This window comes from Anolis sagrei, chromosome 2, assembly GCF_037176765.1.
Source record: "Anolis sagrei isolate rAnoSag1 chromosome 2, rAnoSag1.mat, whole genome shotgun sequence".
Classification (NCBI taxonomy): Eukaryota; Metazoa; Chordata; class Lepidosauria; order Squamata; family Dactyloidae; genus Anolis; species Anolis sagrei.
Genome location: NC_090022.1, coordinates 139,647,356 through 139,665,227, shown reverse-complemented (window position 1 = coordinate 139,665,227; position 17,872 = coordinate 139,647,356). Strand labels below are relative to the sequence as shown.

The 17,872-nt window shown below is 44.2% G+C and overlaps 1 protein-coding gene across 1 annotated transcript; it reads left to right on the top strand.

Annotated features, from left to right (window-relative positions):
* The first annotated feature begins 819 nt into the window (after positions 1 to 819).
* On the top strand, positions 820 to 15,343 carry LOC132768295 (aquaporin-5-like). Its single transcript, XM_060764045.2, has 4 exons — positions 820 to 1,182; positions 9,569 to 9,733; positions 10,923 to 11,003; positions 14,301 to 15,343. The coding sequence occupies exons 1-4, from the start codon at positions 820 to 822 to the stop codon at positions 14,484 to 14,486; spliced, it is 795 nt and encodes a 264-aa protein (XP_060620028.2). The 3' UTR covers positions 14,487 to 15,343.
* Positions 15,344 to 17,872: the final 2,529 nt, after the last annotated feature.

Sequence of the window (17,872 nt, the reverse complement as noted above, 5' to 3'; positions counted from 1 at the left end):
GGAAGCAACTGAACGAATGAACAACAACAACAATACACCTTGTATTCATGGTCTGAAGGTAATTTTATACAACATTTAAAATGGTTTTGTGCATTAAATAAAGTCATCAGTTAACAAAGATCTATCATATGAACAGTTTCCAAAACTTCACATTGTTCTTGGCTACAATCTCCTTTTTGATTGATGAGTGATCAGTGGTATAGAAAATCTTTAAGTGTTTTGATGTCTTCATCACTTCACAGTTAATAATATTCCATCCTTAATATTCAATTCTATCCCTGCTCTTATATTTATCTCCTTAACTTAAAGATCATCCCCTTGGGGATTTTTGCAGTTCATGATAGCTGGAAGGAAAACAAGATTGACCATTTCAGAGTTGAGTTAACTTGGCAGGCCGCAGGCTTTGCAGGGCTCTGGTTTACATAAAGGACTGAAGATTGCAAATCTCAAAGTTGCAAGGAAGCTCATCAGAATACACTTGCCAGGTCCACTGAGTTCTATCTGCAAACATTTAGGAGGTTCCTTCTGCTTCATTCAACTCAAAGTAGAAGAACCTCATAAATCACAGGCTGAGAAAATCTAAGAGAGGAGTATTACTAATAGGAAAGGTCAGGGCTTTCAGGGAAAGGAGGAGATGGATACTTTCCAAGGAGCCTTGTCTCCAGCTTACAGTCCCCACCCCATTTCTTGTACTTCCCCTGTTCTGTCCCTTGATATATATATTCTGCCCATGCATCCTTTCTGGAGGAGAAAGCCAGAGAGTAGCAGAGAACACTTTCTGCCTTTTACACCCCGGACATCTCTAAAGACTCTTTAGCCATGAGGAATGAATTCTATTCATTGGCTTTCTTCAGAGCTGCTACAGCAGAATTCTTGGCCACCATGATCTTTGTGCTACTTGGAGTGGGCTCCGCCTTGAACTGGCCCTCTGCCCTCCCAGGCACCCTGCAGATTTCACTGGCCTTTGGTTTGGTCATAGCCACCCTTGTCCAATCGCTGGGCCACATCAGCGGGGCACACATCAACCCGGCAGTGACGGTGGCGCTCCTTGTTGCACAGAAGATTTCAGTGCTAAGAGCTGTGGCCTACATCATAGCTCAGATTGTAGGGGCAATAGCTGGCGCGGGGGTGATTCACCAGTTGACCCCACCAGAGATCCGTGGAGGACTGGCTGTTAATGCGGTAAGTGGAGGAGCAGCCAGTGCTATGGCAAGAGAACATCTGTAGCTTGAACTAATTTAAATGTCAGAAAATAAAATCCATAATGTTCAGTGGGACTTTTGACCGAGTGAATAGAACCGTGCTGTACGAAGCATCATAATGGGAATACATTGCCTTTTTCCCTAAGTGAATGTAAACATAGGTTGAGCATCTCTTCTCCAGAATTCTAAATTCTGTCCTACTGCTCTGATAATTCGGTATATACAACATTGTTTGTTACACAAAATTATTTGAATTATTGTATAAAATTATTTTCAGGTTATATGTATAAGATGTATATGAAACATAAATGAATGTTGTGTTCAGATTCAGGTCCCATCTCCAAGATATCTCATTATGTATATCAGGGGTCCGCAAACTTTTTAAACAGAGGGCCAGGTCACAGTCCCTCAAACTACTGGAGGGCCGGATTATAATTTGAAAAAACATGAATGAATTCCTATGCACACTGCACATATCTTATTTGTAGTGCAAAAACACTTAAAAACAATACGATAATTAAAATGAAGAACAGTTTTAACAAATATAAACCTATTAGTATTTCAATGGGAAGTGTGGGCCTGCTTTTGGCTGATGAGATAACATTAGAATTTGGTGTTGCTGCTAAAGAGCATCCTTGTCTGTGTTCTTTGCACTAAATCTTGTTGCCAGACATGGTTTTATTTTTCTTCTCTCTTTCTTTCAAAGAGTTGAACAATTTATTAAAGATGGTTCTGTTTTTGCGCTGATGAAACTCACTGCAATGAACCATCAGATCTGACTTCAGTAATTCCTTCCTAGGCTGCAAGTGGTTTTTTAACAAAGCCGAAAGCAGTTTGACAATTTGCTTGTGGGGTGCTTTTATTCATCCAATTGTCAGTGATTATCCAGCTTGGCAGTGTTTTTATATTTTTCTTCACCATCTTCACAAACTGTGTGATCAGAGGCAATCATGAGTGTCTTTACTCCATGAGAAGCGCCTGCTTTTCTCACAACATTTAACAATTCCTCTTGCCAACTTTTTTTCCAGTTGTTTTGGTTACAAAGCACATAAAGTGACATTGTGTTTGTGTGTGCTTCCAGGTAGAAACCTCTTGCAAGTGCATAGCAATAGATTTTAGCAACCCGATGAGTATATGGATCTTGATATTTCAGAGATCTTTTCTATAACCTCATCCTTGAGGCTATCAAGCTTTGCTACCTGTTTCAGGGACCTTGGCTGGACGAAGCTGGAGGTGTGAATCTGACCCAGCTTTGCCTCCAGGTTTCTCTGTACAGCACCAACCGAGATCCGGAGGGCGGGGAGGCGGGGTTGCAGTGGTCTATAGAGATTCCATCCCTCTGACCAGGGACCCCATCCCGCAGTCAACAAATTTTGAATGTGTCCACCTGAGGGTGGGTGACCGGGACAGAACAGGGATTCTGTTAGTGTACCGTCCACCTCGCTGCACTACAGTCTCCCTGCCTGAGCTAGCGGGGATGGTCTCGGAACTGGCATTGGAGTCCCAACGGCTGCTTGTGCTGGGGGACTTCAATGTCCATGCCGAGGCCGCTCTGTCGGGAGCGGCTCAGGACTTCATGTCTGCCATGGCAACCATGGGGCTGTCCCAACAGGTAACTGGCCCCACTCACAGTGCAGGACACACATTGGACTTGGTTTTCTGCCAGGGATGGGAGGAAGGTGGCGGTGTTGAGGAGTTGTCCATCTCTCCGTTGCCATGGACCGACCACCACCTGGTCAGTTTTAGACTCACTGCACCCCCCAACCTCTGCAGAGGTGGAGAGCCCATTAAGCTGGTCCGCCCCAGGAGGCTTATGGATCCTGATGGATTCCTGATGGCTCTTGGGGAGTTCCCCGCCACCTCGGTTGGTGATCCTATTGATGCCCTGGTCACTCTCTGGAATGGGGAGATGACTAGGGCAATAGACACGATCGCTCCAGAACGTCCCCTCTCAAGTAGCCGAGCTAAACCAGCCCCTTGGTTCACTGAGGAGCTGGCAGCGTTGAAGCGAAGGAAGAGGGAACTAGAGAGTGTGTGGCGTTCGGACCCGAGCGAGCCAAATCGAACACGGTTTGTGTCCTTTCTAAGGGCATATGCCCAGGCAATAAAAGCCGCAAAGAAGACCTTCTTTGTGGCCACTATTGCGTCTGCAAAGAACTGTCCGGCTGAACTGTTCTGAGTTGTCAGAGGCCTTTTAAATCCCACCACGCAGGATGGGAGCCCTGATGACTCGGCAGCTCACTGTGAAGCCTTTGCTCAGTTCTTTGCAGACAAAGTCGCTTTGATCCGTTCTGGTCTGGATACCATATTAACGGCAGTCTCTGAGGATGTAACACGAGCATCTGCTTGTCCAGTTTTGATGGATTCATTTCAATTGGTTCAACCCGAGGATGTGGACAAGGTGCTTGGAGGAATGAGAGCTACCACATGCATCCTAGACCCCTGCCCATCCTGGCTTCTGAAGGAGGCCAGAGGGGGATTGGCCGAGTGGGTGAAGGTGGTGGTTAATGCCTCCCTTCGGGAAGGCGAAATTCCAGCCAGCTTAAAGCAAGCTGTAATAAAACCGCTGTTGAAAAAACCATCACTGGACCCCACTCAATTCGTCAACTATCGGCCTGTTTCCAATCTCCCCTTCTTGGGCAAAGTCCTGGAACGTGTGGTGGCCTCACAACTACAGATATTCTTGGTAGACACGGATTATCTGGATTCGGCACAGTCTGGCTTTAGGCCGGGGCATGGTACTGAGACAGCCTTGGTCGCCTTAGTCGATGATCTGCGCCGGGAGCTCGACAGGGGGAGTGTGTCCCTGTTGGTGCTGCTGGACCTCTCAGCGGCCTTCGATACCATCAACCATGGTATCCTTCTGGGACGGCTCGCGGGGATGGGTCTTGGAGGTACTGTTTTACAGTGGCTCCGCTCATTCCTTGAGGGTCGGTCTCAGAAGGTGTTACTGGGAGACTCCTGTTCAACCCCACAACCTTTGTCTTGTGGGGTTCCTCAGGGTTCAATACTGTCTCCCATGTTGTTTAACATATACATGAAGCCGCTGGGAGAGATCATCCGGAGTTTCGGAGTGCGATGTCATCTGTACGCGGATGATGTCCAACTCTGTCACTCCTTTCCACCTGCTACTAAGGAGGCTGTCGAGGTCCTGAACCGGTGCTTGGCCGCTGTGACGGTCTGGATGAGGGCGAACAAATTGAAATTGAATCCAGACAAGACAGAGGTACTCCTGGTTAGTCGTAAGGCCGAACAGGGTATAGGGTTACAGCCTGTGTTGGATGGGGTCGCACTCCCCCTGAAGACGCAGGTTCGCAGTTTGGGTGTGATCCTGGACTCATCGCTGAGCCTGGAACCTCAGGTTTCGGCGGTGACCAGGGGAGCATTCGCACAGTTAAAACTCGTGCGCCAACTGCGCCCGTACCTTGGGAAGTCTGACTTGGCCACGGTAGTCCACGCTCTGGTTACATCCCATTTAGACTACTGCAATGCTCTCTACGTGGGGTTGCCTTTGAAGACGGCTTGGAAGCTTCAACTAGTCCAACGCTCGGCAGCCATGATACTAACAGGAGCGGAGCGCAGGGAGCATACCACTCCCCTGCTGCACCAGCTCCACTGGCTGCCGATTTGCTACCGGGCTCAATTCAAAGTGCTGGCGTTGGCCTTTAAAGCCCTAAATGGTTCTGGCCCAAGCTACCTATCCGAACGTATCTCTGCCTATCAGCCCGCCAGGACCCTAAGATCTTCTGGGGAGGCCCTGCTCTCTATCCCACCTGCTTCACAGGTGCGGCTGGCGAGGACGAGAGACAGGGCCTTTTCTGTGGTGGCCCCTCGGCTGTGGAACGCCCTTCCCATGGAGGTAAGATCAGCCCCCTCGCTAATGGTGTTCCGAAGGAGATTAAAAACTTGGATGTTTGAACAGGCATTTGGTTAATCAGTGCAATGAATGTGACGATTACAGGAATGGAAATATGGATGACGAATTTGGATCACGACTCTAGTTATGAGATGCATTGTGTTGTTATTGTTGTGTCGATATTGTATATTGTGCTCTAATGGTTTTAAATTGTATATCGTTGATTGATCTTATCCTTGTTGTAAACCGCGTTGAGTTGCCTGTTAGGCTGAGAAACTGCGGTATACAAGTAGAGTAAATAAATAAATAAAATAAATAAATTATATTGACAGACAGGTTTCCCCCTTGTTATGAGAGTGATGGTCATACAGGGAAATTCTTAATTTCCTCTCTTCTTTTCTTGATGTACTTCCTTTCATTTTTAATGTGGTTTAAGAGAAGGGTGGGGTTTTTTTAAGGAAAGTGTGGACAATGGCAGAAATTATCTTGTGGAAAATCTGCCTTTATCAGAATTCCCTTTCTTATATAGCTGTGGAAGTACAGGATCCCTTCACCTCATCAGCCTAAAACAACATTTTTTAACTGCCCCCAGATATACTGAGCTATATATGCATTTCCATCTTCCTCAGTCAGCATGGGAAGTATAGGTATCGGAGTCCAGCACATTCAGTTGGAGAAGACTAGGTTCCAGAAGCCCCCATGCTTCTGGATATGGGAAAGTTATCAAGTCACAACATGGGTGTAGTTTCCAAACATAGGAACGCCCCAATGAAGCATCCCCCAACCTTTTACCTTCTGCCTTCCAAATCTCATCACTCAGCTCATATGGCTGTTCTGCTTGCAAGTGATGGGAGTTGTAGCTCAAGACTTCTAGAAGGCAGATTGGGGAAAACTGCATTCACCTGTCTCTTAACGTAAACAGTAATTTTCTTGTCTAGAAGTTAAACTACTGGCCTTTTTTCATATCAGGAGTGACTTGAGAAACTGCAAGTCGCTTCTGGTGTGAGAGAATTGGCTGTCTGCAAGGACGTTGCCCAGGGGACATCTGGATTTTTGATGTTAAGAGACCTTGGACTGGAACTCTGAACTATGATTTGGATTTGCGGACTCAGACTTGGTTCTGGTAATATTTCAGGGCCAATATTTTTAATGTATTTTATTGCTTTTTAATGTGTTTTTTATTGCTGTTGACCTGTTTATGTTAATTGTTGTGCTTTAACTGTTTCTTTGTCAGTATCTAATGACTGCCAATTGTAACCTGTCCTGAGTCCCTCTTCGGGGGTTGAGAAGGACAGGATACAAATGCTCTAAATAACAAATAAATAATAATAAATTTTGGCCTTCCAGGTGTTTTGGACTTCAACTCCCATAATTCCTAACAGCCGCTAAACTGGCTGGGATTTCTGGGAGTTGAAGTCCAAAACACCCGAAGAGCCAAAGTTTTCCCATGCACGATGGGAGGTGTGTGGAGAGAGGGAGTTACTTTAGAAACAAACAGACAAATAAACACATAGGTTGAATCCATGCCGGCAAAATTATTCATCTTCACCTTGATCTTGGTCCTTTTTGAACACAAGGCATTCATCTGGTTTCAAAATCAAAGCACTTCTTTTAGATTCCTGAGAGCTTTAACAGGATTTTTTTTCAAAAAATACTCTTTTTATTCTTCAGTTTCTATGAAAAAAACATTTTTGACATCATGTTTCCTGAACCCAAATTAGAACAGGGTAGAATCAGGGAGTAGGATAGATATATTAAATTCAATAGGATTTCAATTCCAAATCTAGTAAATATTTCTTGGATCAGGTCATACTTTTTAAACACATTTATATTTAATGGATATCTTCGGATAACCATGTATTTGAATATACAAAGGTCTGAGATTCTCGCTAGGGTGTATGTGTTTTTATTAAGAATGTATTGTTTTATTACATTTTATTTATTATAATAATGATGAAAACAACAACAACAATTTTAAAATGTTATTTTTAGAGTTCTCTCTCTTCCCAAAGGGACTCAGGGCAAAAAGGCAAAAGGCAAAGAAGCAATGGCAAAGAAGCAATGCCTCAGATAAGTACTAACACATAAAAAATAATACATGGTAAAGCACAGTAATAACAGTGGACTTACAATGAACAGTGGACTTACAAATAAGCATTGAAATAAAAAATAGAAAAGAACAATTCAATAAGACATAGTAGACTAAAACATGTGTAAGCATTGCAACATATACCATAAAAGCAATTAAGATACAGTTACATTAAAAATGGCTAGCGCTGGTGTTCATTTGATATATCATGGCAGCCATATAATACAAGTGGGAGTAGCCATCATTCCAATGGGTTAAAGGGTCCTCCTCCTCCTCTCCAGATGCTAAACTGCATAGGTGCATTTTCAGAAGCTTCTCAAAGGAGACAAGGGTGGGAGCCATTTTTATTTCTTTAGAGAAGTAGTTCTAGAGATGGGAAGCGATCCAGGAGAAGATCCCCTCTCTCATTCCCACCAACTGAGCTTGTGATGGGGGATGGGACCGAGTGGAGGACCTCCTCTGTTGACCGCAGCACACTGGATGTTCTTTATAAGGAGATGCAATTTGACAAATAGCCAAACTTGTCATCCCTCCACATTTGGGGAGGTTAGGACCACAAGATATCCACAAAACTGGTAAAACCACTAAAAGACAGCAGATTATTTGCCTCTGCCCCTGCTTCTGTCCTGTGCCATTTTTAATAAAATGACACCAGTTTCAATCATCATATGTGCTCTATTACATTCGGCTTAGTAAATGGTCAAATTTTGGTTGCTTGGAGGAAATCAAACTGGCAGGATGGCTGACCTGACCACATTCACATTCCCTCCCTCACATACTCAGGGAAAGGGAGGGAGGGTGTGTGGGTCTGTGGGATGGACAGAAAGACCAGAAGGTGGGGTGTGTGGGAGAGAACCATCATCACCGCAGCAGCTGCCCCATTCCCTTCCTCTTGCAGCGTTGGACTTAATGTGTCTGGGCTAAATAGGGGCTTATACAGTCTGAGTAAAGACTGCTTCTGCCAAAGGAACTGCCATCAGAGCAGTCACTGAAACCCCTTCCCACTGCCCTTGCCCGTCTCCTGCTGCCACCACTGCCTTCATCATTCTTTCCCACCCAACCCAGCTCTTTCCTTGTCTTCTCTTTCTGTCCTGCTCCCTTGGTCAGCTATAGAAACCCATGCACCACCCATTCTTCTTCCTCTTGCACCCTAATCCCATCCCCTTTCACCTCACAAACATACAGAGAAATTACAGAGGGAAAAGAGAACAGCGGAAAGGGAGTCATATGTATTCTATCTAGTGGGAGTGCAGGTGGCTACTAAGTCTAATGAGAAAACAAGAAAGGCTATTATGGATGGATAATGGATATACCATATTTCATCACAATAGTCAAACATTTCTCCCCTTTTTAAAAAAAAAGGGGGGGGTGACTATTACCACAAGGAAAAAAATCTGCCTTTATTCTCGTTTCTGTTGTTGTTGTTAAATAAAATGCCTTGCCAGCTTCAAACAAACAGCTCTGTTTCTTTGTTTGTTTTTTAAACTGCAGAGCCATTTGGGGCTGATTTCTCTCTTCTTTCCTTCTTTCTCCAAAGAAAAGACACTTTAAAAACTATACAGTGCAGTTCTCTGAAGCTCCATTGTTTTCTTCTTTCTCCTTCTTCCAAGGAAATGCAATTTCAAAAATCTGAAATGGAGGCCTCTGGAACTCATCCTTCCTTCCTTCCTCCTTTCTCCAAAGAATTCCATTCCAGGTTTTGTAAACTGCCTTGCCTCAGAAGAAGGAGGGAGGAGAGAAGAGTGGAGCTTCTGATACCTTCATTTTCTAGTTTTTAAACTGCCTTTCTTTCTGAGAAAGAAGGAAGGAAAGGAAAATCAGTCCAAAATACGGATGCAACTATTATGTGAGGAAAAGGGGCGGGCTATTATGCAGTGGTGACTATTATGCAATCAAATTCTCTCTCTATATGTGTGTGCGTGTAGTATTATATCTTGTGTATATATACACACTGAGAGACATGCTGGTTGTACAATCTAAACTAATTCAAGACAGTGAACATCCAGATATGACAGAAGTGCCCTTTTGTTCCTCTGTGACTTCACAGTGGGGAAACTGTGTGGCTTTCAAGACCAATTTGAGTTTGTATTACAACAGGTGAATGTGACATCAATGGGCTCAAACCAGAGCAGGATATGGTGCACTGGAGTTGGGATATAGCCCTTGTGTGGGTTTAGCCATAATTAGCAAAATAATTCAGCAGGTTGGTCCTGGGGCCTACGCCTGCATTTTATGGTGGACCTGACAAAGTATTGAATTGTCAGCTATGCCTCAGAATCTACCCCTTGGGGGCATTTTACTTTCATGCACTAAACGGTGCTGTAAGTGGGATGGTAATTGTTTGTGTTGTCTCTGTGATTGCCAAGGCTCAAAAGCTGTCTCCTCCAATCTGCCTTTCAATGTGTTTCTTAATCTTTCCAGCTGCAGAACAACACATCAGCTGGGGTGGCGGTGGCAGTGGAGCTAATTCTGACCTTCCTCCTGGTCCTCTGCGTCTTTGCCTCGACTGACAGCTGCCGAACTGATAAAGTGGGCTCTCCAGCACTATCTATCGGTCTGTCAGTCACAGCTGGCCATTTCTTAGGGGTGAGTATTGTTATGCCACCAATGTAAAAATGGTGGAATGGTGGGTGGGCTCGGTCTGGGAGGGATGGGCACCAAGTATATTCTTTTCCATTATCTTCCATTCAAGGATGTTAGAGCCACCAGGGATGGTATGTTCTGACCAATCCAGGAAACCATGGAAACTCACTGGGTGTCCTTGTGCAAATGACACAGTCTGCTTCAGAGGAAGACAATTAGAAACATCCCCGGACAAACATTGCCCCCCAAAACCCACACATGATAAAGTTGACCTAAGTCTGCTCTGACATCAAGGCATGTAACAAACATACAAACAGGCTAGCAGTTGGTTTGGACAATAACTCCCACAGTCCCTTGCACTAAGCCATACTAGCTGAGTCTCCTGGGAATGCCAAAAATCCCCAGATGAAACAAATATTTCTCAAACCTGCCATGCAAAGTTATTCAGTTAAATAGTTTTGCCTCCTGTTTTCATGGAGGACTTATTCGCACATGAACCCACCACCCAACTTCATTATATGTGAATGTGAGAAGTAAGCTGGTGCTTTACTACATATGCTAATGTAATGGTCTGTAACCATGTACAGATAACACACATACACACAAGACTATCGGTAAGTGTGAATCCCTGCAAGAGTTACAAAAGGAAAGAGAAACCCATTTCATGCACTCAGAAGAAAAGAGAATGAGAATGAATACACAGGAAACCTGAAGCTTTTACTCTTGTGACTATTATTCACCTTCCAGGGCCAGCCTAGCCATAGTGGTTGGTGGATTCTTGTAAATGTAGTCCAAAAGGGTAAAGGTAAAGGTAGTCCCCTGGCATTAAGTCCAGTCATGTCTGACTCTGGGGTGTGGTGCTCATCTCCATTTCTAAGCCGAAGAGCCAGCGTTGTCCGTAGACACCTCCAAGGTCATGTGGCCGGCATGACTGCATGGAGCGCCGTTACCTTCCCGCCGGAGCGGTACCTATTGATCTACTCACATTTGCATGTTTTCAAACTGCTAAGTTGGCAGAAGCTAGGGCTGACAGCGGAAGCTCACGCCGCTCCCCGGAATCGAACCTGCGACCTTTCGATCAACAAGCTCAGCAGCTCAGTGCTTTAACCCACTGCGCCACCGGGGGCTCCATGTAGTCCAAAAACCTTCATTTTATTAAGCTCTGCATTTATCCCTGTTTTTAAACTTTCAGATCTATTTCACTGGCTGCTCTATGAATCCGGCAAGGTCTTTTGGTCCAGCTGTCATCATGAGAAACTTTCAGCATCACTGGGTGAGTGGATCTTTCCTATCTGACACAGCTGGAATGCAGTTCTCAAAATAATTTTGCAATGTGCAGAACTAATTTCTTGTTAATGTGGGGAAAGGGAAGCCTTATTGTTCTTGTGGTAGATATGGGCTGGATACCCCCAATCAGTAGTTGTACTTACCCTGCTTCCCCTTTATGCATGTGCTTCCCCTTCACCTCACAGTAGAGTGAGCCATCTTTAGCAAATAAGATCTGGTCAACCTGCAGCTAGCTGTACTTCCGAAGACCTGAAAGAGCAACTGGAATAGCCTGGAATGGCTACCAAAATGATGCAACTCCATCCAGAATCAAACTGGGTGTTAGATTGGATTTATTGGTGTGTGCCTTCAAGTTGTTTCCCATTTATGGAGCTTTCTTGTCAAAATCTGTACAAAAAGAAGTTTTCCTTGCCTTCCTCTGAGGCTGGGGGTGTGTGTCTTGCCCAAAGTTATCCAGTGGGTTAAACCTTGTGCCAGCAGGACTGCTGACCAAAAGGTCAGTGGTTCAAATCCAGGGAGCGGGATGGGTGCCCGTCTGTCAGCTCCAGCTTCCCATGCGGAGACATGAAAGAAGCCTCCCACAGGATGGTAACACACCCAGGCGTCCCCTGGACAATGGTCTTGCAGATGGCCAATTCTCTCACACCAGAAACAACTTGCAGTTTCTCAAGTCACTCCTGACACAAGAAAAAAAACCCCAATGGGTTTCCATAGTCAAGCAGGGATTTGAACCCTGGGCTCCAGAATCTAGTTTATTGCTTAAACTGCAACACCACATGAGACTACAGTTCCCTTTATTCCTTCCCATTTTAATATTCTGGCTGAGGCCTCAAAGAACTGAAGTCCAAAACCTCCAGAAGGTCATTTTCCTGTTGCTGTTTTGAGGAAGGAAAAAGCATTTATCTCCACTATTTGAAGTTCCCAATCTCAAGTAGATTTCTAAGATGTTTAGAAAATGGATACAGAGCATGGAAAATTTCTTTTTGGGTGGTTACAGCTCCCAGAATGAAAATGTTGGCTTCGGGAATCTGGGAATATCCCCCTCCCGCTCAGAAGAGCATTTCTCAGCTCTGGCTGAAGAGAGAGAGAGGAAAGAGTAGCTGCCTTGGTGTTAGCACCTGGCATATAGATGGATGACTGATGCATTAATTACAGGTATACAAACAAGACTCAATTCTTGCTGGGCTGTGTCTTAATTAAAATCAGTGGCTTATGAAGCACGAGTCTTGATAGTGATATATGAGCCATGGACTTATCTCAGGGCCAGTTTATTCAAGCTGTTATCCTGGGATAATCATTCCTGAACTTGTGTCAACCTCTCGTTTGCTTACATGTTAAAGTGATGAATGAGAAGCTGAGGTAAGGCGAAAGAAAGTTGGCCGACTCTGGCAAAGTTCAGGGACTTTGCTCACCTCTCCTCTTTCTAAGCCTGAGATAAGACACAGCAGCAGCAACAGCAGAGTTGCCATTGACTAGAGACATTGGGATTTGTGAATGACCCAGGGGGCCACTAAAGGAATGAGGGATGGCGTAGTTGAAACCTTCTGGAATTTGTTGTTCTGGCAAATAAAGTTATTATCTCAGGGTAACAGCCCCAGAGTAAGGACTTGTGAATTATCTCGGTTCATAGCAGCAAGTTCTCTATAGAGTTAGTGATGACTTGTGGTCCTCAGTATGGTTTTTAAAAATGGATTCTGATGTTTAGTCCAGACATTTGGGAATAGTATTGAATACATTAGGCAGCTTAGTTTAAAGTTCCAACTAAAATTGCAAATGGATTCAGCACCCACGTGACAGGCATACCCTCAGCCTTTACCCTATAAGGCAGTGGTTCTCAACCTGTGGGTCCCCAGGTGTTTTGGTCTACAACTCCTTGAAATCCCAGCCAGTTTACCAGCTTTTTGGATTTTGGGGAGTTGTAGGCCAAAACATCTGAGGACCCACAGTTTGAGAACCACTGCTATAAGGTTTATCCAGTGCCAACCCAACAGTTTTTGCTGCCAGAAGTGCATCAGCAAATGGCATCCCCTCCACCACCACTTAACCCGCGCTTCAAATCAAGATGTCTAAAACATAAGGTGATTTTGGCCTATGAGGCGGAAAAAGCACCTGCCCTTCTCTCTGGCAAGAAATATTCAATAGTAAAAAATTAAAAAGACAGTTTGCTATCTTCTCATGACATGCCAAACCTACTGCTTGTGCTAGAGTGGCTTCATTCTGCCAGATAGGAGATCCTTCCCCAAATATACATGTGCTGGCTTGAGTTTGGTGTCAGGTTCTTCACTCTGTTTTTCTCCATTGAAGTGAAGTTGTGAGGCTCTAATTTTGGGGAGTAGTGATAAGCCACCATAACAAAATAATATATTGTCACATAGGCTCCCACAGTCCACTGAAAAGTCCACAGTCCATATTCATACTGTCATGTAGTGGTGTGAAATTTATTTATTTATTTATTTATTTATTACATTTCTATTCCGCCCTTCTCACCCCAAAGGGCACTCATGGTGAATCACAGCATATATACAATAAACATTCAATGCCGGGACAAGAATTCATTATATGCATACATAAACATTAAAAACATTTATCTCATCATTAAAATACACTGAAATGTGTAACCTTGTTGCCTTTCATGTAAACATGATTGGCATTTGTCCAGCTGCTGACTTGGTAAAAATGTGTGCTTTTTGAACTACAACTTCCAGAATTCTAACAGCTCACTGGCTGGGTTTCGGGAGGGAGGTTAATTGCTGTCCCAAGAAATCATTTCACCAAGATTTAAGAAAGAAGATATTGGTTGAACATTAGAAGGAATGTCTTGACAGTAGGGGTGATTGTGCAATGGGACCAATTGTCTAGAGCAGAGTTTCTCAAACTGTGCTCCTCCAGATGTTTTGGACTTTAGCTCCCACAATTCCTAACAGCTGTTAAGCTGGCTGGGATTTCTGGGAGCTGAAGTTGAAAACACCTGGAGGAGGAGAGTTTGAGAAACACTGGTCTAGAGAGATGGTAGGTCTTCTTCTCTGGAAAGATGGACAACTACCATCTGGGTCTACTTTAGCTGGAGATCCTGGATTCAATGACCTATGAGCTCCCTTCCAACACTATGATTCTAGGACTCTAGGATTACATTTGGTGGTAGGTGGTAGTAAGACATTTTGGTTCTTTATTCCAGTCCTTTCAGAGAGGTAGAAACAAACATGCCACACATTTCCCATGAAGAGGAATGTTATCTGTATGCACATGATGGGGCTTCCCATTTTTCTTCTTTCCACTTCTCCAGGTGTTCTGGGTGGGACCTTTGGCAGGAGGCATCTTGGCTTCTCTGATCTACAATGTCATCCTTTTCCCTGATACCAGAAGCCTCGCTGAGAGGATTTGTGTCCTAAAAGGGACCTACAATCGTAAAGCTGAGCATGAGGAGAGGAAGGACCGGAGATGCTCAACAGAACTGGTGCACAAGTTCTAATGGCCATGAAGTGGACAAAGAGGGGCTTGTTGCATGGCAACACCCTCCAAAAGAAAAACCATATTCCCATCATCCCAGTTCCACTCTTTCATATTCTCCGTGGTCTCTATAATAAGCCTTTGAGTTGGCATCAAAATCAGAAATCAAATATGCTGATGTGTATCTCAAAGGGATGGAGGAGAAGAATGGGAATGTTGGCTTATCTCTGGGACATCAGAACAGAAAGGATATATGCTGTTCATAAGCTGCCCACCTATCAATGATTTGAAGGTGAAGGATAGCCTATGAGTTAAAACCAACTCATCTCTTCAGTGGGGCTTCAAGCACTCCAGGTGGAATAGTGTTTGGTCAGTATGAAATCCTGTGACATTAAACAGGCAGGAAATCTGTGGTCCTTCAAATGTTATGAGGTTACAGCTTCCCGTGACTGCTGTCTGGACTGAAGCATATTAGAGCTCAACAACATCTGGTAAGCCACAGGTACTTCATGTAATATTCCCTTGGAAGCAACCTTGAGGTGCTCACTTAGTTGTACAATTTCCTTTGTCACTTTCCTCTGATAATTGCTGTCTTCTCACTGAAACAGTCATTTCAAATACAAGACAAAGGCTTTTTCTCCGCAGCTTCACCACTTCCCTCAAGGACACACTTACATCGCCAGCCAAGACTTACCTTGTCTGGACTACAGCATCTCACCAGACATTTCTATCCTCACAACCCATTTCATAGCTCTGTTTCTATCCTGTATTTAATGTACAGACTGTAAACATTTGGGGGAAGGTAGCTCGGAGAGAGGTCTGATGTTCTGTGTAGTGCCCAGAGCACAGGTAGTGGTATGTTAAAATAGTGGTGAATAATAAAAGAACAGAAGCAACAGCCGAATACTCGCCACTCAGAGAAGACAGGTGGAGTAGCCATGCTAAGTAAGCCCAAATTGTAAAATACATTCCTAGCACTGGGCTTCTCAGGTCTGAGGGGAAGCTGAGCGAGTGGTGCAGAGAAATGCCATCCAATTAGAGATACTCTGCCTGTAGGGTAGCTATGAGGTCGGGAGTGCCTTCCACTGAGACTGGAATGGTTTTTTTCTGAAATCACATATTCAGGGATGGGAGGGATCCCAATCCCTTTGCTCAAATTCTTTGCCTGGAGCAGTTGTATATAGCAGTGTATTCAGGTGTGGAAAAAGAGGACGGTTCCCTGTCACTGGTACACATCTAGGGGCTGTGTTGAGGAAGCAGGACCACCAGGGCCTCTGACTTTTCACAGATCAAAACCAGTAGACATGTGGCAGCAAGGCAATATTGGAGTGTGGCCAAGATGGCAAAAGTTACCCTAGAGGAAGAACACACAAGCTAAGAAAGACAGCATTAGTTTGATTTTGCCTAAGTCTATTGGGAAGGGAAATCATACTCAGCCATGAGTGATTGCCTATGATGTACAAATGACTAGGAAGGGCAAGTTCCCATCCCTTCCTTTCCTTTCAACTGAGTTAAAGTAAAGGTAAAGGTTTCCCCTGACATTAAGTCTAGTTGTGTCCACCTCTGATAGGTGGTATCCATTTCTATTTCTAAGTCAAAGAGCTGGTCTTGTCCGTAGACACCTTCAAGGTCATGTGGCTGACATGACTACATGGAGAGCCATTATTTTCCTGCCAAAGCAGTACCTATTGATCTACTCACATTTGCATGTTTTTGAACTGCTATGTCGGCAGTAGTTGGGCCTATCAACTAGAGCTCAGCCCACTCCCCAGATTCAAACCACTAACTTTTCGGTCAGCAAGTTCAGCAGTTCAGTGGTTTAATCCACTGCTCCACCAGAGGGGCAACCTAGTTAATTAAGTGCAAATTACTTTGGCACTTTGAAATCATTTTGCAGCAAAATAAATAAAATGAGGGCAAGGGAGGAAAATAGGAGAATAAGAGAAAACTGGGATATTTTTAAAAAAGCTTTAAAGGTGGGGTGGCAGAGGATTAATCAGAACAGTTGCAGCAAAATTTGGAAACTTGGATGGTAGGAGCCATGTGAACCTCTTCTCCCTCACAGGCCTTTGAAAGTCCAGTTTGTTGTTTTTTTAATTGTGTCAGAAGTGAATTGCCTGTCTGCAAGGACATTGCAGATCTTCAGTTCAGCAGTTTAGCCGACACAAGGGTTTAACCCATTGTGGCACCGTGACTCTATAAAGTCAAAGCAAATAGGTTTAGAATGGTTTACTGGTAGATTTTAAAATACAGGTGTTCATACTAACTTCCCATATGAGCAGTTTCCAAGAACAAAGCACTCAAAACAGTTTCCAGGAACAGCACTTTGGTAATGCTAACAGATCTTAATTGTACATTTAAGACCAATCCACCCCAAAGTACTTTATGTTGCAACAGGGACAGTTCACAAAAATATATTGTTCCTGGCAAACAGCCCTATCTAATGTGCGTATTGGAGCTAAGCTTGGAAGGAACAGGGAAGCTAGCAGGGTGAGGCAAATCATATCATCGTCCTTGTGAACCCAAACATTGTAGCTCTTCAACCCCGTGTGCTCTGGCTTCACTTTGCCATTGCAGATTTCTGCTTATGTTTGGGATGAAAGATGTATTATTGTAAAAGGTGGGCCAACTAGTTTAATAACAAAAGCGCATATTCACTGGAGCTGCACAAAATTAGAAACCCATCGGCATGCCACGACACCCTCTGGATGCAGAGAGAGGGCAGAGGTGCACGCCAGTCAGGCGAAAGTCCATTTCCTTAATCATTCGAAGGAAATGGCCTGTCATTTTTTGTAACATGAACTAAACTGAGAAGACAGCGGGTGAATTTGTATCCAGAGATAAACGTCTGGAGTCAGAACATGGCTGGGTCCCTGGGTCCATTCATGCTGTCAACGGGGGCAAATGAAATTTCACTTCCAAGTGAAACCTGACTCAATGGGATGCCAGCATCGTAAGAAAAGAGAAATCTATGAAGCGGGGGCGGAAGATTAGGCTGCCAAGTGAGACAGATCAAAGAATAAACGCTAGTGTTTGGTCAGTGTCAAAAGCAAAACATGCTGCCTAGATTGACATCGATTGTATGGATTTTAGGAAGGGCTATCTTTGTGTTTCAGGACTACACTGAATCATATCTAGAGGGATAATTTGCCTTTGTGGTAGAAGAAACCAATATTCTGTCATAATAAGGCCGTCCCCATTTGATCCTGGAGGTGAAAAGATTGGAAATAGCTATAAAGCCGCCTGTCTATTACAGGGAACAATGGCATCGAGGGAAGTCACAACTCTTGCAGAAAACTCACAATTCCTAATTTGGCCCCCACAATGGAAATCGTTTGCAGTGTGATTGTGTGTTGATTTGGGGGATGATAGCAGTGGCTCCTAGTTGGTGTCCGCAGGTAGGGAGAT